This window comes from Neolamprologus multifasciatus, chromosome 15 (genome assembly GCF_963576455.1).
Source record: "Neolamprologus multifasciatus chromosome 15, fNeoMul1.2, whole genome shotgun sequence".
In the NCBI taxonomy this organism is placed as follows: Eukaryota; Metazoa; Chordata; class Actinopteri; order Cichliformes; family Cichlidae; genus Neolamprologus; species Neolamprologus multifasciatus.
This window is the reverse complement of record NC_140453.1, coordinates 4081390-4103417: the sequence shown is the minus strand read 5'-3', so window position 1 is coordinate 4103417 and position 22028 is coordinate 4081390. Positions and strand designations below refer to the sequence as shown.

Genomic DNA, 22028 nt, shown 5'->3' with positions numbered 1-22028 from the left:
TGTGTGTTTGCATCCACATCGAGAATCCAGCATGGGGTAAAGCATGGGCCGTGTGCTCCCGTCAAAGATGGGTTTCATTTAGTTGAATTGGGTGGAAGTGATGCACAGAAACGTTCAGGGGTATTTGTGTGTGTGGTCACATCATACTACGTGGGTGGGCTTCAATTTGAGAATCAGCTCTTACACAAGCCTGCCCGTCCCTCAGACTACATCCTTTTCTGGAGCTTTTTGTATTGCCACACAATACGCCTCCTCCCGTCACCTTGTTTTTCCTCTTTATGCTCGCTCTCTGCCATGCTGCTAAACTCATCCGCCGTCTGTGTTTCTAATGTCAAACAGATGTAACTGATATTTTTCTCTGATGGGCAAAAATCTCTGTCTAACTGATGAACATCAGCTCCATTTAAGAGGAACTTAGCTTCTGCTAATATACTAATAAATAGTAGATGTAGCTATCACGATGTCACCTATTGGTTTCCAGTTCTGAAGCCTCAAGATGAGCTTTTCCACTGTCTTGGTCATTGGTTGAAAGCCCCGGTATACCAATCCTGTTGATCAGTTCGCATGCTTATCACACAGCTACATATATGTATGCTCGCCATTTCAGTGCAAGGGCAAGACGGTGGTTAGCATTGTTGCCTCACAGCAAGCAGGTCCTGAGTGTTCCTCCCACAGCCAACATGCATTACTGGGGTTAGGTTCATTGGTAATTCTAAATTACCCTTGTGAATGTGAGTCCGTATCTCTGTGGGTATCTGTGTCAGGATGGAGTACCCTGCCTCCCGCCCTATGGTAGCTGGGATAGGCTCCAGCTCCTACGCTGAGGTCATGTCCACACTAATACGTTTTCGTTTGACAACACAGTTTTCTCTCCGTTTTGGCCTCCCGTCCACACTGAGACGCGTTTTGAAAACGCTCTCGAAAACAAATAGAAGACGGTGCTTTCGCGTGGCAATGTGGACAGCAAAAACTGAGACTTTTCGAAAATGATGATGCATTTTAGTCATGTGATGCAGTCATGTGACCAATTAACATGACTCTCCACATTTGTGCTGATATAGGAGGAGAAGTCGTCAAAGAGTTATTTTCAGTTATTTTTGTCTCCCTCTGTATAATCTGGGAATCTCTGAGTTTCTTTACTGATAGATCATTAAAATGGTGAAAAACTGACTCGATTTTACACTCAATCCAGCTCAGCACCACGGCCAAAACATGCCAGTTATAAAAATCGAGAGGCAGAAATGGCAGCTAGAGAAAGTGGACATGGCGTCAATTTAGCGTCAGCTTTGTCGTATGGTGCTGTTCACCAGGTACAGTGTGGCGGGTATAAAGAGGCCCTAACAACTTATGATGACAGATCATTAGCCAGTAAGTGTGCAGTTTTATATCATACAAAATAGTGAAGATAATCCTTCATTTTAAAACAAGGTATGACCAAGATTTACAAAACAGTCCTTATTTTTAAGATTTGCATAAACCATAAACTCAGCAGAAACACGTTTGCAGTCAGACCACCCTGTGGACTTCTATGGGACCAGAAGTCTTTCTTAGCCAAGCAAACATTGTTATGATGATGTGGGAACACCAACATAGCTAAATGAATCAACATGTTTCTCTGTGTATCCTGAATGTTTAAATAAGCAACCTTTAGTAAAAACGCAACTATAGCAGCTCAAAGAGTGAAGTCCAGATCGGGCTGTCATCTGTAGTTTGCATCACCGCTACTACTGATAAGCCATCAAACTAGCAGGTCTGAACACTGAAGCCAGTGTGGGTCACTGTGTATCTCTATTTCTTGTTCATGGCCACCTGAGGACATTTTGGTTTCCATAAGCAGTCGGATTGTAAAGACGGTGACCTCAGTGAGCTCTTTCATAATGAAAAAAGACTAAAAGGACTCTCTGTACCGCTTTCCCTCTGCCATTATGCTCTCTCGCTACAGCCTACGTGCGTCTGCTCACCCGATACACGGCCTCACATTGATAGCATTGCTATCAATATTTGGATAGAGCCATCCATCCCAGTTTAAACTCTTGTGCAGCACTACTTTTGACATAATAGATCTACCTAGGGATGGGTACCGGTGTCCGGTGCCATGATGGCACCGGTTCTGACATAAACGGTAGTAACCAGACCGAAAAGCAGCGCACATTTCGGTGCTTTATTTCGGTGCTTTTTTTTCCTGAGATGTGATACACTTCGAATTGTAGCCAATCATTTTACGTTTCCGGGGATAGTAGGCGGGTCCAGGTACGTACGTTTTTTTAGAGCAGAGCTACAGATTAAAAATGTCCAAGACGAAGCGGTCAAAAGTCTGGCTGTACTTCACAGCAAAATATGCAAACTCAGCAGCCTGCAACAAGTGCTTTAAGCTGATACTGTGGAAAGGAGGTAACACCTGAAATCCGATGAAACACCTGGCGACGCATAGCGTCTTTTTTTAAAAGCCGAGAAATGCGCCGTATTTGATAGCTTGCTGCGAGACCTCACACCGAGCGCATCTACTGCAGGTGTGGTGCCTGTTATCGGACGAAGAGTTAGCAACATCCCCCAAAAAGCTGAAGAGTAGAGTCCTGGCCCCTAGCCCTGCCAGTGTAGCAGAAATGATGAGGATGATGATGGCAGCAGCAGCCGTTCTTCTCTGCGTGAGTAGCTTAATGTTGTTCGTGTTTAATTTACGTTGAGTAGGCTAACCACGTTATTACATTAATGCATGTAAGGTGAACTAGCAAACATCATCATAGCTACATGCGGCTGTCTTCTTGTTTGATGGCAGATACTCCCTTCACCCTGGCCAAAAAGGCTAAAATGACCAAAGAAAAAGTGGGAAACAGCTAAACATGAGAGGTTTTTGGACAAATTTGTGTTTTTTCCATTGTTTAAGCACTGCTTCCAGCCAAGAGTGATACCATATATGCCTTATAGCTGCAGAAAAGGCTAACATTGTTATCTTTTTACAAAAAAACAGCTGAACATGAGAGGTTTTTGGACCAATTTTGTGTTTTCCATTCTTTAAGCACCGGTTCGAGCACCGTTTAAGCACCGGCACCGTTTCAAAAGTACCGGTTTGGCACCGGTATCAGATAAAACCTAAACGATACCCATCCCTAGATCTACCTCACCATGTTCTTGGTCCCCACTGGATCCAAAAACAGGAACTGCAACCACATAACCATCCCTGTTCACAAGAGGACTTCCCAAACCAAACTGATCTGATTTAGGTCCAAACCAGATGCAGCTGATGTTGTCACTTGTGTTATTTGACAGATAAGAGGACAGAACGTCAAATCAGTTAAACTCACTCACAAATAAAGCAGTTTGTTACTCAAACCTTGAGTTAAGCTGATGTTTTTATTTCCTTAAATACAGTCAGATGGAAAGTATACCAACAATGCAACAAAAGGTCAGTAACTATCAGGAGGAGGAGGCATTTTCTCCCCCAGCAGTCACAGGTATAAACTCTGTCAAAGAAAAAAAAAGGAGAGCTGTCAGAACTTGGTTATCCCTTCATCCCCAACCGCTCGTCTCTATCCTTGGATTCTCCATCCCTTCATCCCTCCACCTAACTGGTATCAAACCTCACGCTGACTGACAGCCATCCCTGTGAGGCTTCATTGTCTGAGAAAAAAACGAACACACACACAGACACGCGCACGCACCAGCCATCTGAGCCGATGCCACGACTCCCCGTCAGCGGTTGCCGTACTCGTGTTTCGTTGCGTTCTGACAGGCCGGTGTCGGCTTATGCGGGCCTGCAAATGCGTTCGGGGCTTCAAAGGTCAGAGGTGCGCCGCAGCGTCAGCGCCCAGATGTGTACTCTCCCTGACGTGTCTAGCCAAGCGGAAAGCTACTAGGAACAACCCTGCACATGTGCACTAGATGATAATAAAGACCCGAGGTGCGCATCCACTTAGTCACGTTGACTCGGCACGTGGAATCATTTGTTTATCATTTTAAATTTGAGCTCAATCGTCATATTTTTGAATTCCAGCTGCAAAAACATACCCGTGATATCAGGAAATTCAGTTTAATACATCGTCCGCATTGTCTTAAGATGCAATTAAATGGAATATGTCTTCCTGAACAATACAAACCTACGTGGCTTTTAAAAGAGCCCTTTAAACTGTGCAACACTGATTGATGTGCACGCACAAGAAAGAAAATCCCAAATTGGCTCAGGCATAGAAACAGAAACTTTGCCAAGTTAATTGAGCCAGTCAGTATCAACAAAAGTGAAACAGCTAATAAGATGAAGGAAAAGGGGGATGAAAAGAGATGAAAAATTCAATCCTATAAAGGCGAGGAAAAGAGTCGCACGTTTACAGTCCAGTAAAGTTGCAAAATAACGTGATCAAGAGAAATGGAGTAAAAACATGTAGAGTAATAGCAACAAACTCATCACGGGGAAGAACTAACAGAATAGTGTCAGTATAATTAATCTGTGAGTGTGTGAAGGTTGGAGGCTCATGAGTGGGAAGACAAAGACTTTTCTTTTTGTTTGGGTTGCTTTTGTTTTGCTTTTTTGGCAAAGAACCGCCGCTGTAACCGTGACGGTCCTATGAAATTGCGCGTTCATTTACTAGCTGATTGCCCAGGGTCTGTTGGAGGTCTCGGGCCGATTGAGGCTTGAAGTCCTGGGCTGTGAAAACAGGGAACAAGTTCAAGACAAAATCTTTTTAAAAAACTGCACTTCAAGTTTGCGAATCTTTAAAACACATCCAGAGCGGGCGGCGGCGTGCAAAACTCTTACGTCTTCTGCACAATGCCAAAACCTTCATCTCTGCGGTGACACTTTCACAATTTCTTCTCGAGCCATCGCTTTCTTTCGCATCCCACGCGGAGGACCACATTCTTAAAAACCTCACTGGAGGAGAGCCAGCCGGCTTTAAGCTGTCCACTAAGTCTAAGCTGTATGTCCACGATATGTCTGAGGCAACGCTTACTGGCTCTGTCTGTTTGCTCAGCTTCAGCAAAGCCCATTGTAGTTTTTGTATCTCCCCGTCTTTTACCCTTGTTCCCCTTCCAAGAGAAAAGCCCTCTGTTTTTACCAGCATTGAAAGACAAGTGAATTTTAAGAGGAAATAAAAAGGGAAAAAAAAACGATAAGGGGATAATTTTAACAGGAAGAAGCAGAAGGAAAAGACGGCCGCCTGAGGATGTGCCCTGTCGGGAGAGTGCACGCGAGGAAGAGTATCGATCCAAGCAGGTGAACCAGGGGTTCGCCCTGGTTTGGAGTGTATGAAGATTAGCTCTCCTGCCTCCACCTTTCCCTCCATATTTCTCTCTCCTCTCCCACAGTCTCTATCCCTCCTTATCATCCTCCTCTCCCTCCCTGGCTCGCCTCCCTCTGCCCGCCTGCCTGCCTGCTGCTTACAAACACAGCTCATTTCTGTCTGTCGGCTCGTCGTCTTGCCTGCTCTCTGGAACCTGCTGCTGCTGCCGCCGCCGCCGCAGACTGAGAGGACCTGAGACACGCATGTGGCAGCCTGCCAACCTGTTTGTGTGTTTTGGATCACTGGTGTCTTTATCCACCATCTCCGTGTGTGTGTGTGGATGCCTGAGAGCAGAGATCCGGTGAGCTCTTACAGGGATAATCATTGAACGTGTTTCAAGTGTCTTCTTAATCACACGAGCCCCGCCTTCACATACAAATGTACACAAATTGATTTTCCTATTAAGTCTGCAGTTCTCTTATGGCACGCCAAAGTGGTGCGCGTTTCACTAGAGTGCGTGTGCGCGGGCACGTGTGTGTTTGGGCAAATCTATAGGCAAGCGCCTGCAGTACACGTGGGAAGGAAGAATTTGAGAGCTGGGAGGCAACTAAACGAATGGCAGCACCATCAGTCTTGGTAATTGAGTTAAATTTCAACATTTAAATCAGCAGTTTCCTGCGACCAAAGGAAACTTTCCTGCTTTGCATTTTGTTTTGTTTTCCGACAAACGTATTGACTCAGAACAAGAAACTTTTTATTTCTATCACCTCTCAGTATTCATGTGAAAAATACTTTGTTTTAAGCAGGCAATGCGTATACTTTATCTGTACTTAAAAGCCAGACAGCACGCCACAAAACATGTCTGCTGGTTACCGCTGCACTGAGAGCTTCACAAAGAGCCTTTGGTTCAGTCTCGGCCTCTATTTACTGGTGGAAACCTTTCCTGATGACCTGTTCTCTCCCACCTCTTTCCCTCCTTTGTCCACCGCAATCATCTCATCACCTCCATCCTCCTCCTGCTTCTTTGTCCTCTAGGTGTAGCAGAGGTGATAGTTCTCGTGGGAGGGCGTCAGGCTATCGGGATGAACCAGCGCTCTCTGACAGCAGTCACCTGTTTTAACCCCCAGAACAGTAAGTGGTACCCACTGGCCAGCCTGCCCTTCTACGACCGCGAGTTCTTCAGTGTCATCTCGGCGGGAGACAACATCTACCTGTCAGGTGAGCTAAATTGTCCACTCCAGCTGTATAACTGTGGCGTTCCTGTCACAGACGTTCAGTGGTGTGGGGCCGGAGATGGGAAAATGATAGAGGGACTTAATAACAGGGCAGCTTTGAAATGGTAATCCTTAAATGTGTAAATAAACTAAACTGTTAAACGTCTAAGTAAACGAAACTTTTTTTCCCATGAGAGTGTTTTGGGATTACTCGTGTACTTTACAGCCAGGTTTGGCTCTGAAATACTCCCTTAAAATTTAGCCCAATCGCTTCTTGTTGACACAGGATGATTCACAGGTTAAATTATCAGGTCAGGTTTTAGTTCAAAACTGAATTTATGCAAAACTCTTGACCTTAATGGAACACACTCGGCTACTTTTCTTCTATTTATTCATTTTTTTGGCCTTTGTTAATAAAAAAATTACTAAACGTGAATTAAATTCTATCATTGTGAGCTTGTTTAGCTCAAATTATTATAGACTCTCATCATCCCACAGCCAGTTCCTCTCGTGATTTATTCTGTGGAACAATACTGATTGTTGTCAAACCCAGGTAAGGGCAGACTTAATGGGTTTTTTTTTGGGGGGGGGAGTCATTTACATCCTCTGTTGAGACGTGCTTTAGTGCCATTAACTGCAACGAGCTGTAATAACAAAAAAAATCCCACCTCAAGTTCAGTTTCAGAGTTCATTTTCCATCTCAGCAAACGCAGTGGTCAAATCAACTTCAGCACGCATGCTTCAACTTTTTAATCAGCACAGACGAGCAACAAGGCAAATTGCTGAAGTAGACCATATAGTGCTATATAAGCTGCAGGGTACCGGCTTAATGGACCTCGAGGCGAGATTAGAATTCGCATATAAACTCGAGCGGTTTTGTTTCTCGGTTTTTATGACGCAGCTTGTAGCTGTATAAATGCTTACGAGCACATTACGGCGTCGGATTAGGAAAGCCACACGTGAGTTAAAGACGGTCACGAAGTTGCCTTCAAAGTTGACATTTGTGACCTCTTTTTATTATAGATGTTTTTCCTCTGTGGCGACTTTGATTTGGCAGAGTGAATCTATCTGACCTTTTATGAAACAGTTCAAGAGTTTTAAAAGGGGGCTGACCTCAAAGCTCACGTGTTGCTTTGAAACCCTTGCTGCTTTGCTTTGGCCCTGTGCTGCAGACAACTCAAATGTCTTTTCAGAGAAGTCGTTTTTATATAGAATGGTTTTGGGTTTTTTTTAATAGACCTTTTTCCTCTCTGTCTGGCTCTGTAGTTGCTGCAGCGTTCTGCAGTTTGTTTTGCTCCACTGTGGCACACTGTGCACTCTGCGACTCCAACAATGAGACACGTTTAGGTTGCTTCTCTACCAGCAGACTGAATTTCTGCCTCCATGGTTCATTTGTGCGAGATTCTCACACGGTACTCAGACCTTCACATTACACAGTGGAAATGCAACGCGATTTTCTTTTTCCTGCATGCACCTTTTCCTCTCCCTCTTTTCATATAAATGTAAATGTGTTTTCGGGCATTGGAACAGGTCTGCATGTGTCCTCTGGGAGTCACACAGCCAGTGGGGAAATCAGGGTTGTTCTTGCCAGCCAATCAACAGGCTCCGGCCTGTAAGCGTCCTCGCACTCTGAACAGGGTCACTGAATCACGGCTGGTGTCACATGTCAAATAACACAGCTAAGAGAGCTGCTCTGAAGACAGCTCAAGCAAGTACAGTTTTCTTGGCTGGCTGGATGACTCAGCAGCAAACAACTTTCTGACGGTTCAAGTTGTCCAAGTCTGCCACTGTTCCTCTTGGGGACTGGAGGGGTGGGCGGGTGGGGGGAACTTCTATATGTACTTTAAGAGTGACTTTTATTAAATATAAAGGGCTAAAAATCAAATTCAGAAATAGTTCTTTAATCTGAAATGATTTCATTTCTATTTCTAATCTATTAGGCGCAGGTGCTGTGCAGGTAAAGGAGCCGCTGTTTGTGCTTTCATCACATCTCATTGATGTTGAATCGCACGAGGAAGCACAGTCATTCTCATTTTCCAGCTTTTCTGACACAACTTTTTCTTTGTGTTTGAGTTGTGAAGTTTGAAATAGAGGAGTGGTGGGAAAGGAGACTGAAAACTTTTCTATGGCACTTTTCGGAAAGTTACAAAGTGTTAAAAAATAACAAAAAAAAAATACATGTAATAGAAGTAAAAATAAACCACTATATTAGATATAAACTCAATTTCATTTCATTTATTTAGATAGCACCCAATCAAAACAACAGTTGCCTCACGGCGGTTTATTTTGTAAAATCAGATGACTCCCTGTGAGCAAGCACTTGGTGACAGCAGGAAGGAAAAACTCCCTTTTGACAGGAAGAAACCTCTGGCAGAACTGCAGTCATCTGCCATGACCAGTTGGGGGTGTGTTTGATGTAAAAGAAGTTGGATAAATATAGGCAATTGTGTAATAAAAAGAAGAAACGCAATAAAAGTAAGTATTAGCAAAAGATTGAGAAGAGGATACAGAGTTTATCTGGCTCACATCTCTAGGCAGTAAAGTCCACAGTTTGAGGGTCACAGGGCAGCAGAGGTAAAAAGTCGAGGTGTGGATCTCTAGCAGCGGACGGTCTCGTAGGGAGTCGATAGATTGCAGATATAGGCAGGAGCCGGAGCACTGAAGGCTTTTTGAACACTCAGTAAAACCTTAAAATCAATTCTGAAACTCTCCACTGAAGAGAGGATTTCTGTGAGGTGGTTGCTTCGGTTACTGCGTGTTGAAAATCTTGGCAGCAGCGTTTTGTAACAGCTGCATTATTTAAATGTTTCACGTGCCGATACCAGAGTAAAGTGCACCGCAGAAGTCAAGTGTAGACGAGAGAGAAGCACGGGTGACCTTTTCTAAGTATGCAAGGAAGGAATAACCCGATCTTGGTCAGCTGTCTCGGTTGGCCAAAGCAGCACTAACTTTCCGTCACCTGACCGCTTAAATACAATAACACGGTCATAAATAACACCTAGGTTGCGGAGCTCTTTTTGAACATTATTAGATGAGGGACTCAGACTAGCGGAGAGATTATTAAGTGCTACAAGTGTTGGGGACTTCAGGGGGCATTTGCAATTACCTCTAATTTGGAGTCGGGAGCGGGAAATTTTTGGACATCCAGTTTTTAATTTAAGCAAAGTAGGACGTGATGCATCAACGGCGCCGAGCTTTACTGGGACATACATGTGGGTGTCTGATTTCTCAGGGTTACCACGTGGAAAGCATGAGTACAGTAAATAAACCGCTGGGGAACTTCATAGAAATAGAGGTCAAGAGATGGGAGGCACCTTAAAGCACGGCGCAGGAGAGCCAGGCCAAGAGATGAGAAATGTCGTGAAATCAGGGGTGAATCACTTATGCAACACAGTTCTTCGGGCCGCTGATTAAATACCGGTCCGCTGAGCCGTTCTCTTAGCGTTAATAAACATGACAATAATGACGGATGCCTGGATGATTTTGATAGTGATGAAATCATCCAGCACCTTCTCACTTTGTTGAAGCACCTGACAGGTCTGGTTTTAACCAGTCATTAATCTTCAGCCCTATAATTGCCACAGCAGTAGTTCCACAAACCCCAGCAGCGACTAATATGCACCAAAGCAGAAGATTTAGCCCATTTTTGCTATGACAGAGGAAAACTGAAGGATCTCTTGATCGCCCTGCTTATCAACTCTAATAAACCTTTTTTTTGTGCATTGCAGGTGGCACAGAGTCAGGTGTGATGGTGGCTGATGTGTGGTGCTACATGTCTCTTTTGGACAACTGGAATCTGGTGTCCCGGATGACCGTGGCTCGCTGTCGGCACAACAGCCTGGTGTACGACGGCAAGCTGTATACGATCGGCGGACTGGGCGTATCGGGGAACCTGGACCACGTGGAGAGGTAAAAGTCACGCAAAGCACCTCTGTCATGGCTGCCGCGTCAGAGCTTGATCAGCGCGGTCAGTAGGGGGATGCTGAGCAGTACAAATAAATATTCACACTGCACAGCAAAACATGGCAGATGGTGTGGCACGCAGTAGTGCGGTGCAGCATATTGCAAAAGGGGTTGGACAGATTTCTTAGCATTTTTTTAAAAAGGTAAAAAGGTGCAAAGGAGTGAATCTGGGCTGGGGGATATTAAAATGGTCACAGCTGTGAGTGGTGTCCCGGAGCAGCACTCGTGTTTGTGAGCGCCGCACGAGTGAGACGATTTGCTTTCTGAGATCAGAGCGGCACAATGTGTCGATCCATCGATCCATCCACGTCGGCATCGGCACATTAGCGAGACTTTATCCGGAGGTCGTACTTTGTGGCCTGTTCAGCTGGGTCTTCTTTTATGGAAACTCTTCAGCATGAAACCAGAAATAGGCGACGTCGTCAAGGAGTATAATGAATTCCTAGTAGCACGGAACGTGTGCGGGCGTTATCCAGATTTAATAGTTTGATTGATCTCATTTTGATTTTTTTTTTTTAACACTGCTCCCTATTTCTTAGTTTACCCTCTAACCTGGGCTGATGAGCATGTTACAACGCGGGGAGAAGAGGAGGGTTGCTTCCCTTGCTCGACAGAGCAAGATTAACCAAAGCAATCAAAAGAACATTACTGAGTATATTAGAGCAGGCCGCTGTCGCTCATTACCTAGCAGCTCAATTGATCTCCGAAGCTTCTCGCAATGCACAACAGTCCTCCAAATGAAACAGCCTAATTTGATATTTCCCCATAATGCTGCCATACAGTGTCGTTATGACAGGGGGGAGATGGAATATTTGCCCCGTAATGGAAACGCATTTGATTCCTCCGTCTCTGAGCTGCTTAATTTGAGAGCTGCCGATGCATCTAGGGCATTCGAGGCTCCAAAGAAATCACTGTTTCACCGTGCGATGCGCCCGTGCGCGTTTCTCACTCTCTGCCCTGGTGTGTGTTTTTGTGCAATCATGAGAAGCTTCTGTGAGGCCCACAGCAACTGGACTCAATCATCAGCACCGTGAAACTTTAACCTACTTTGCCTCTCTTCAAGAACGACCAGAGGCCTCCTCTGCTTGTTGTTAGCGCTCCACCGTTGCGCTGTAGCAGACTGTGCAAGCTACGGAGAAATAACACACGAACACAAAACCAAACAGAACAGCTGACGTTTAAATAGTTAATATGGAAATGCACGGTTTGCGCGCCGAGGCGAGGTATTTGTAGCACGAGGTCAAGGTTGTTTTCTCTGGCCATGTCATATAAACGCCAGCAGGTCTCTGAAGCAATTGTCAAGGCAATCAACAGGCTTGTTTCTAAGCAACCCGGGTTTTAATTTTGTCTCCTTTTAAGAGTGTTATGTGGAACGAGCAACAAAGTCACAAGGTCCAAGGGTTTACTATACTAGGGCCAGGATTCCTATGCTTATGTTTATGTGTTTAAAAAGGGTCAACATAAAGAACTACCTGTGGCAGCATGTCGAGGGAATATCAAAGACTGACTTGCCGGTGGTCGTCCCAGTAATCCTTGACCATGACAGCATTTTTTGTTGGTTTTTTTCGTCTTTTTTTTGTGTGTTTGTCTTATAACAACAATGATCTTGAGCTACACAAAGCGCTCTTGCACACTTTTCATTCATTCACATACAGCGGGGTATGCACTGTAAACAGGAAGCAGCTGGGTGCTTCGGGGAAAGACATGTTTTGACTGATAAGACCTGGCCAGGTAGCAAACAGGGTATCTGTTATCGTTGCCATAAGTCTCGTTTTCTGTCCTGTCTACGCTTCCACACTGCAAGCAGAGTTTCCAAAAACAGAGTTTTAGAATAAATTTAGAAGCTTTCCAAAAGAAGAAAAGGAAGACGATGTTTTCAGTGACCTGAAACTTCATTTGCATTTAGACAAAGGGCCAGAATGCATTAAAAGAGCTATTTTTAAAAGATGCTTGCTTACAGTACTCGTAGAAAGTCTTTAACTGCCCCTTATTTCTTTACATTTTGCTTCCAGGAATCAGACTTTGTGGTCTTAAGCAACAGTACTCCAGGCTTTCTGACAGTATTACTTTAATTTGTTTGTGTTTTAAATTAAAAAACAAATAATTAATAAATGGGAAAAGCATGTGTTACATAGAGTTCTTCCAGTCCATTATTCCTGCCAAAGTAAGGGGAAATATAACAATTACAGAATAATAAGTTAAAAAGAGTGCAGATCCTCAGGAGCTAATCACTGTCTCCAGCTTTTTGAGTGTGTTTCTTATATTCCTCTTGTTGTGGATGCACCTGATGACATTTTCCCAAAAATGTTCCCTCTCACTTCACAAACTTGCTGGAGGATGACTATAAATACATATCGCATATTCAATTCAGACAATTCATATTTGCTTCCTGTCCTCAGAGGATGGCCGTCTTCCAGCTTCTGTTTTCTTCTTTTTCGCTGCAGTATCTCCTCTGTGCCATCACACCTCAATCACCAGCCTTGTAGTTAGCTTTAGGTGTCTATGACCTCGTTGCCAGTTCATCAGTTGCCCTTTCTTCGAACACTTTTGTGGGTACACCTCACATGACCTGCCATTTTGAAGATGCTGTCACCCTGTCATCTAGCCATCTCTGGCCCTTGTTAAAGTACATTTTGTCCATTTTGTCAGCTTCAAGAACTGACTGTTCACTTCATGGCTGACACTGTGTATCCCACCCATTTATATTTAGTTATTTACTGGTGGATGGTTTATGCTGCAGTGCGTCTGTATGTCTCTTATATTTTTAAAGTTTCAGCAGGGATTTTGTTTTGTTTTGTGTTAAACTATCTTAATGATTTCCAATCAAAATGTGCTATTTCTATAGTCGCTTAATTTTCTGATTAGGCGTGTTGACTTTTGGCAAATGTCTTTGTCGTCAGTGTTGTTGATTAAAAGGTTGATTACTGGCAGATATTTGCAGTGTGAGCTGCATCTACATTTCTGAAGACGTCAAGCTATATTCACTGCAAAGCAATTACTGAAGAACAATAGAGGTAATATAAAGATTATAAGTAAAATAAATAAATAATAATAATATTAATGATAATATTAATATTATTAATAGTTAATATGTCCTTGTAGATATCCAATTAACCCTTTAAAGCTGGTTTGCGTAACTATTTTTAAATCCCGGTAGCACTGCAACCACGTAAGCTAGTGCAATAATTTTTTTTGCATATGAAACCAGAGGAGTTGTACTTACATCTTATGCCATCAGCTTGTCCTCGGTCACAGTTTCCTTCCACATAAAGCTTTGCAAAAACTGCATAAAAAGCACTTGCAGCAACAAAAACATAATATTCCAGAAACACGCTTTGCCGATCCGATCAGCTGTTCGTAACACTTCCTAGGTTGGAATAGACATCAGCGTGAACTATCGCATGTCCGCCATGACCTGCCCGAAACCGGAAATGGCGTCATTTTCGCGGAAATGTAGTCTTTTACCATCAGGGGCCTCATGAGCTTTAATACTGGTGTTTTTAAAAGTTATCTTTGACTTTATGACTTTCTGTGTCGTTTCTGGGATGCTTAGGACTCATATTGCACTGCTGGAAATAGTTTATTTTGATGCATATGCTGCTTTTTTGCAAATTTGTATTATAATATTTATTTTCGTTTTTCCTGCAGTGTATAAAAATTGGTGTATTTCAAAAATAAAACTATGAAGACACTTAAAATAAATTTCCTGTGGTGGGAAACTATTTTGTGCAACTTTTTTGTATTTACAGTTTTGAGGGATAAGCCTCTTAAATTTCTCTAACTAGAAATATATGTTAAAAAAGCAAAAACGATTTTCAATTTTTTTGTAGTGTATTGCACGTTTTTGCAATTTATTTAATTACTATGCACTTAATGCATACATATTATTAAAATTTGTTCTGTAATGGTTTTATTGATGTATATCAACTTGAAATGCTCCCAAAAATGGCACTACAACATGTAAAAATATAACATAAGCTCTGGCGGACTTGGTTCTATGGTAGGTCTTAAAGGGTTAAAAGAGTGAGTGGTGATACAGATAACTCGTCCATAAGCATGAGTGTTCATATTTAAGCCACATTATAAACACCTTTCAGCAATTTTCCTGCCACTTACAGAAAACCCTGCTTTAAATAGTCTGAGCTGTAAGACCTGTTCAGGAACCACATATCACTTCTGAGTATAATTTGTCTTTAGTGGAAAGTGAAGTAATGAAGGAATAATGTGATAACAAAGACATTTTAATTAGTCGCTTTGTCATGCACTACTACAACTACATCACTGAGTCTTACTGTCAGCTGATTAATTTCACTTATTAACAACAACTTCACAAAAACGCCTGTATCCCGCCTGAAGCTAGACCTCACGGCTGCGCTGCAGAACTTAAAAAGCAACATGATTTACAGTCATGTGAAAAGCAGTTTTCACAGGATTGACGCAGTCCTGTGAAAAACTAACTACACTCATTTCAGTAGCTTCTAGAACCGCCTTTATCGGCAATAACTTGAAGTACTCGTTTTCTTGAGTCTCTCACATTGTTGCGAAGGAACTTTGGCCTCCTCTTTGTTACAATGTTGCTTTGTTCATCGAGAGCACAGTCCTCCAAACTATTCAAATCGAGTTAAGTTCTGCACTTTGACTGGACCGTTATAAAACGTTGATTCTTCTCTTTCTCAGCTATTCTGCTGTAAATTTACTGCTGTGCTCGGGGTCATTGTTGTGCTGCATGACTCAGTTTAAGATAAACTTTAGCTCTCGGACAGATGGCCTCACGTTAGTGTCTAGATTACTTTGGTATGCAAAGAGGTGCATGGCTGTTTGGAAGGTGCCCAGGTCGCAAAACAAACCCAAACATCATCCTTGCACCACCACGCTTGACAGTTGGTATACGGTTTTTGGTCTCATCTGTCCAAACAGTCCAAACACTGTTGCAGAAGTCTTGAGGTTTGCTCACGTACACATTTGCAAACCTAAGCTGTGCTGTCACGTTCTTTTTAGAGAGAAGAGGCTTTCTCTTGTCAACCCTTCCAAATAAGCCTAGTTTTTTTGGTCTTTTTCAAATTGTCCTGTCATGGTTTGTAAGATTTAACATGCTGAGGTCTCTGACTCTGAGACGGAACTTTTATTCTGCTGTGTTGTTACACCTCAGCCGTAAAAGGGTAATGGGGTATTTTCGTCACCTTGCTAGGCCGGCGATGTGGACACCCAAAACCTCAGACGAGTTTGAATCTCAGTGACTTTGACCTCAAGCTTAGATATAACACCTGAATGCTCAAGACCAACAAACATCCAACACTTCTGCTTTTACAGAGGTGCTCAACATCTGCCTTCTGCTTACCCTCATAAAAGGAAACAGTAAAGATGTTTTCCCGTGACTATATCCTCTAATTCTGAAATAAGAAGTAAGCACACAGGAGAAAACTGAATCCCTTAGCATTAAATACACTGTAATCCATTTCATTAGCATTTTGCTGCAACAGGATTACAACTTCTGTTTTAACCAGTAGCTCATAGTATTAGCATTATTAATAATATTAGCAAAAACTAGGTTTACAATAAGATTTTTGATGTACAACTGCTACACAGTCCTGTAGCTCTTATCATCAGGCTGTAATTGCCACTTGTGGCGATTCTTTAACAAAAGTTCTGATGCGTCCTTATCGCTTGAATTTCATGCGAGTCGCGAAACGCAGGCTTTGAGTTGGTTATCACGAGTCGACGAGGCTCGAGAAGCCACGCGGTAACAGACAGCCCGCTAAATGTGTTTTTCAAAGTTCTTAATACTTTCTTAAAATGCTTAAACAATGTGAAAGAAACTGTGTGGGGGCAAGTTTTGGAGCTTAATACTGCAGCTTTGTTTTGCAGAGGAAGGATGAGCAATTTCAAAGATTAAGGAGGATTTGTGAACAACAGGCAGCTGGTCTGTCAAATCAACTGAAAAGACAGATGCTATAAGTCATACACAGTCTCAACAGCTTGGTGAGGAGCTTGACAGATTAACAACAGCAGTTTCATAAGACTCATAAACAGGATTCTAATTCTTCAAATTGCTTTTTAAAAAGAAACAAGGTGCAGGCCAGAGGCACCATTAGAAAGATTAATTCCTCTGAAAATTGAAGTTGACATAAAAAAAATTATTTCCACTGTAAAAGCAGTAAAACTGGGCTTTTTAAAGCTTTTGAACTTAAATGAAGACGTCCGCAGTTTAAATCAGCCGCGTCTTTGTTTTGTTTATCACTTACACTACTCTAATATCTCGCGTGCTACATCGTGGTTGGAGGGGGTGCTTAAAATGTGATATTTTAATAGAGTGTACATATGAATTATTGCATTTGTCTCACAGGCCAGGAAATGATACAGCTGAAGATTATTCAGATCATTTCCAGGCCATTTCTGAAAGCATTTGTTCCTCTCTGCTTTGATAAATGAGCTCCATTAACTGCTGATCCTTGATTTTTGCAGCTAACCACTAGATTTGGCAGGTGTGGCCCTGCTGTGAGTCGCAGTTGGCTCTACTGCAGCTCAGTAACTGTGGGGCCAAAACTCCAAAGATAGTAGAGACTTCAACGGGGAGGCAGCCAGTCCGCAGCAGGACTAAATCCTGGCTGCTGGAGATAAGGTGGCTGTTACTCAAACACTTTTTTTTCCTTGCCTCTGCAAGGAAGAAGAACTGCACACATCTGAAGTACACTTCTAATATTGAGAGTTAATAACATTCAGAAATCATTAGTCAGTGTATGTGAATAGCTGCCTTGTTTAATATGCAGATGGCTGGTGGGGATTGTATGTGAAGGCTGCAGAATGGCACGAAACGATGCGACAGTGAGAGCTGATTTGCTCCTCTCGTAGACTGATTGATGCAGAGATTGTTTACACACGCAGCCAGTCTTTTTTCATTATGCATGAGTCTGCGTTTCTGCCTGCGCTTGTGTGTTCCTTGAGTATATGTACATATGTATGCACACATTTGTTGTCTGCATATGATGTCTCATCCAGCAACAGCCAAGGTCTCTCACCTTCCAGCTCAGGCTCCGAACACTCTGACACATCATTTGCAGTCCGTCCTCTTTCCCTGCACTCCCCATCTCCCCATCCATCTCACTGAGGGTTTCACGCTCCTAACCGTGAAATTCACCCACATTCACAATTATGTCTTCAATCAGAGCCATCTCAAAGCTAGTAGGATAAAGCCTTTCCTTGGGAACGGCAGGAGGTCCAAATCAACACTCAGAGGACTGAGCTGGCTTATTCCTTTCTCTGCTATCTGCTAATGACTGACAGACCTTTGGAGGTGGGAGCCGTTGAGTTCGGGAGGCTTTTAACTTGCAATCAGGTATCCCGGGCCCGCATGCTCCTTAGCATGTTGATCCTTTGGCAAACCAAAATGATTGCAGACATTGAATAATTCATGGCTGTCTAATAATGTGTCAATCACGGATGGTTTTGTTTTATTTATCACGCACTATGAACAGGTTTGTGCGTCCTCCAAGCTCTATTGCAAGTTAATATTGCATGAAGACTGCCAGCAACATGACGCTGAGTACAGCAACTAGCTTTTCTCATCAGGGATGTTGTGCTGTTTGGCTAAACAAGTCTGGAGGAGAGAGGAGGCTTTTTTTAATAGCTTTTCAAAATAAAATGACCTTTTAAATTGTGCATGCGCCTGTAAAATCTGCAGTGAAAGAGCTCCATTGTTCGGCTCTTGTTTTTCAGGTTTATTAACATTTGTTGTGCTGTAAAAGAAACATCGCCGCACTTCACCTACGTGTGTGTGTGTGTGTGTGAGAGAGAGATTATTCAGATGTCAGTCACTGAGCGCCGAAGGTCAGGACTGCGTTTTCTCCCATCCCCGTGAAGGGTGCCGAGCTCCTCTAGTGCAGTCAACCTTGGTTTGACTCAACCACTGTCTTTTTCCTACCCTTGATAAAAATCCTCCTCCTTCTATTTTAAGTTTGACTTTTTCCATTAAGTGCCGCTATTCTTTCGACCAGCATAATGGGGCATTTCAAGAATGTTGGCTTAGTCTGGCACAGGAGGCAAATTGTAACGCCTCGACAACCTTACAGAGGAGTGCTGAATAGCTCTTGGGAAATTTCATCAACTCGAGCATGACCAAGAACATACAGTGAGATGGAGACCCCAGCGGGAGGTTTTATCATACCTCACGCTGAACACAGTTTAAGTCTTCTGTGAACTGACAAGTCCCTTAAATACTTGATGTCCCCGGGAAAAAGGTCCTCTCTTCTGCATCCTGCTCTGCAGAAGGAGGCTTCGGCTGCTGCTTGAGTCACAGTCCGGCAGGCTTTCTCCCACATAACAAAAACGTCTTCATTTGTTTTTGCAAGGCTCCAATCTGTTCACATTTTCTCACACATCCTGCCACCTACATTTTAGCTCTTACTCTCAGGATGCAGATGCACCGCGAGCACGCTCAGTCCATGTAAATACTGACAGGCTGGATTCGGGTACAGTGACTTGGGAGATGGAGGTCCTCCTTTGTCCGTTTTAGCTTCCTGCCCAACAGCACTCTCTTTTGGAGATTTTGGGGAAATAACCAGCAGGGTAATGATGCTAATAACAACAGAGCGTCCTGCAGCTCCGCAGCCCCAGGCATTCAGGACCCTGCGGTGAAGCAGGCAGGAAAGAGGGGAGGAGAGAGACAGAAGAGGAGCGAGTCGAAAAGAGTTTAGCAGTGCAGCGCCAACAGGAGAAGATGAGAGGGAGTGTAGACGCAGCAGCCCCAGGTGGGCCTATGAGCGCTGCACCATCAGTCACAGTGGAACCAATGGGCTTGTGTGAAGAAACCCTCAGTCTGCTCTCCCGGACCCTCCAGCCTCTGCACAGAAATAATGAACTGACGGGCTGCTGCGTCTCCAATACGTCCGCATGCGTGTTGCTGTGTGGCTCTGTTTCTGCATACTGGGTCAGACGGCGCCTGGGGTAGTTTTGGAGGGGGTGGGCCGACGGTGTGGGTTGAGGGGGTGCAACCACGCGGCGTGCCACTGTGGTCGAAAGGGAGACAACGGGCTCCCAGAGACCCCTTGCTGAGGCAGTTTCCCCCCCGCAGAGCAAATCCCCGTTCCTCGGGATTAACCAACTTCACAGCGCATTGCTCCTACTGCACATCGGATCGAACTTCAGCTTCACACCTCCATTCACGCTCAAACGCAAGCCCTCATGGCCCCTCTGTGGTACCCGTGACCCCTTCCCAAAGGGTCGATGTGGATTTTCTTCTTCTCATGACTCTCCCTGTTCCCATGCAAGCAGTAGCTCATCTACAACAGACACTGTTTAATTGAAGAGTTCAGTGTGTTGTTGCTCAGATTTAATTCCAGAGCAGCAGGAAAATCTATTTGCTTAGCTTAGCTTTCTGAAGTGAAATTAGGCTTGTTGCTTTTGTTTTTTGCCTTTAAGTAAATTAATCACTTTGTTAGGTGATAATTCAGCTTCTCAAATGTGGAAGTTATACCTGCATGTATGCAGTTTTTGTACACAAACAAACCTTTGGCAATGTTTTCCAGATGTTTACAGAAAGGTTCATTTTCCTATTTGCAGTGTTCTGCGTGCACACAGTCATTTTCCAGCTCTGTGGAAGTACTTTGCTGTATTTTTCATGCTCTGGGAAAAAAAATAGCAAGGGAGACCAAATCAGGCAGATCATCACATCTCTCTCATATTTCTCCCTCCCCGTGCCTCCTCCTCTCCCTCCTTACGGTTTCTACTTTTAACTGCAATCTCCAGCCTCTTCTGCACCTTGTGTCCCATTGCTCTCTCTGTCTCTTTACAGTGCTGATTAGGTGGGCAGGAAGATGATGGGTGTATTTGGGGCCTTCGAGGCCGGCGATGTCGTATCTGTCTGACATGCTCGAGCAAAGACAGTGTCTCCTCTTCATTGTCTTCTAATAGGGCACCGGGGTCTCTGAGACAGGGAGGTAGATGGCGCATTGCGTGTGCGTACGTGCGTGCACATGCGTGTGTGTGCATGACAGTTACAGAGAAACATTGGTGAATGATGGCAGGTGTGTCCGAGGATGGTATTAGGGAAAGGCATGAGGAATACTGCAGGTAATGAGTAGTACGAGCTGTATGTGCTTCTGCCTCACTGATAAACGATGCTCTGGCACTTTGGGCAATTTCAGCCTTTACCAACAGCCGAGCCATTTTTCTCTCACCTTTTTTGCTCCTGTGCTTTTTTCCCCTCCTCTCTCACTTCTTTTTTTTCCTCTTTCGCTCACTTCCTTCCATCTTTCACTCCTAAAGACACCCAGACACACATTAATAAAACGTATATTCCGTTTGAGCACTTGCTGCATAATTCCTACCTAGTTAGACAGGTTGCAGCAGAATGTTTGCTGGCTAATTATCAGTGGTTAGGCTGTGACAGATGCCGCAACGATGGTTGGCAGCCAGTTCAGCGTCCCCGCTCAGGAGGAAGCAACAGCTGACCTTTAGAAAGCATAGGCTGGCAAGGCAAACCTTTGCAATATCCAGGCACTGTGCCTCCCCAGGACACAGGGAGGGATCGACAGTGGAGGTGGAAGGGTTAGTTGTTATATATAGATTTGTCCTGAGTGTATTTGTGTGTGCATGTGTGTGTACGGTCAAGGTGAGGGGTTTTCACATAAACAATGATAGGCACAAGCACAGTGCTATTTTCAGCTTTTGTCCAGGTCTCTCCAGTGAACGTGTGTGCAGCATATACAGTGTGCTCAGTGTGAACGCCTTCATCTATTGTCGAAGTAAGATGCAGACAGGAAGTTCAACTTAGGTTGATGAATACAGGTCCTTTGTGAAGCTCCTTTTCGACACAAGTATTTTGGCTTTTGCACTTCTTGTGTTTTGAAAGTGAGCGTCGTGAGCAAGGTGTGGATATGAATCAGCTGCAACCTTCAGTGCTGGAAAATGACACCAACATGGTCATTTATCTGTTTTTAGTGGCTCGTTCCAAATGTGAGTCAGTGCCATTGAGAACCATGTTGATAAAGCCAACTTTACTGCATTAAAAAGCATGTTTGCACCACGAGTCATGTGATAAATGTAGCTTTTTTCATGCATAACAACTCTACAGCGGGTAAATTATTTATAACCCAACCATCTGGACAGTAGAGTAGGGACAGGACCTCTTTGATTGACAGGGGTGTTGGAGCCAGTCAGTGTCTTCTAGGCCTCATTGCTGCTAATTGGAGTCATTTGACTGGACGACTCATCCGTGTTTGTGCTGCTGTTGCCTTTGGAGCAGTTTAAATGGAATTAACTGACTGATAATGTGGCTGAAGTTTGCACTTTAGTTTTGGCGACTGGTGTTTTATTAGTAATCTATTAGTGTGTTTATCAGCACTGTAGTTAGCAGTATGTGTCTGTGCATTGCACCCATACAGGCCATGGATGCTTGTCAAACCTTCTAGCATCTCTTCATCCAACCATTTAAATGTCTGGCTCTAAAAATCCATCCAGTCAAAAGCTTCCAAAGGTATATTTAAAAAAGTAGTGGGTGACAGCTACTCTCTCTTTTTCTGTTTATGGTCAGGACACTGCCCGTTCAAACTATAGCGATTTGTTGATCACCGGCTCAATTTACAGTTAGGCCCTGAAGTTTAAACTGACTTTCTTTTCTTTTCTTTCCTTTGTTCACCAACAC

General features: G+C 43.7%; 1 protein-coding gene across 6 annotated transcripts in view; it reads left to right on the top strand.

Annotated features, from left to right (window-relative positions):
- Positions 1-22028, top strand: part of klhl29 (kelch-like family member 29) — a 293874-nt gene that overhangs the window by 234533 nt on the left and 37313 nt on the right. For all 6 annotated transcript variants that reach the window (XM_085133527.1, XM_085133528.1, XM_085133526.1 and 3 more), the window contains 2 exons: positions 6249-6431; positions 10156-10336. In XM_085133527.1, the coding sequence (XP_084989653.1) occupies positions 6249-6431; positions 10156-10336 (364 nt within the window). The remainder of the gene's footprint in view (positions 1-6248; positions 6432-10155; positions 10337-22028) is intronic.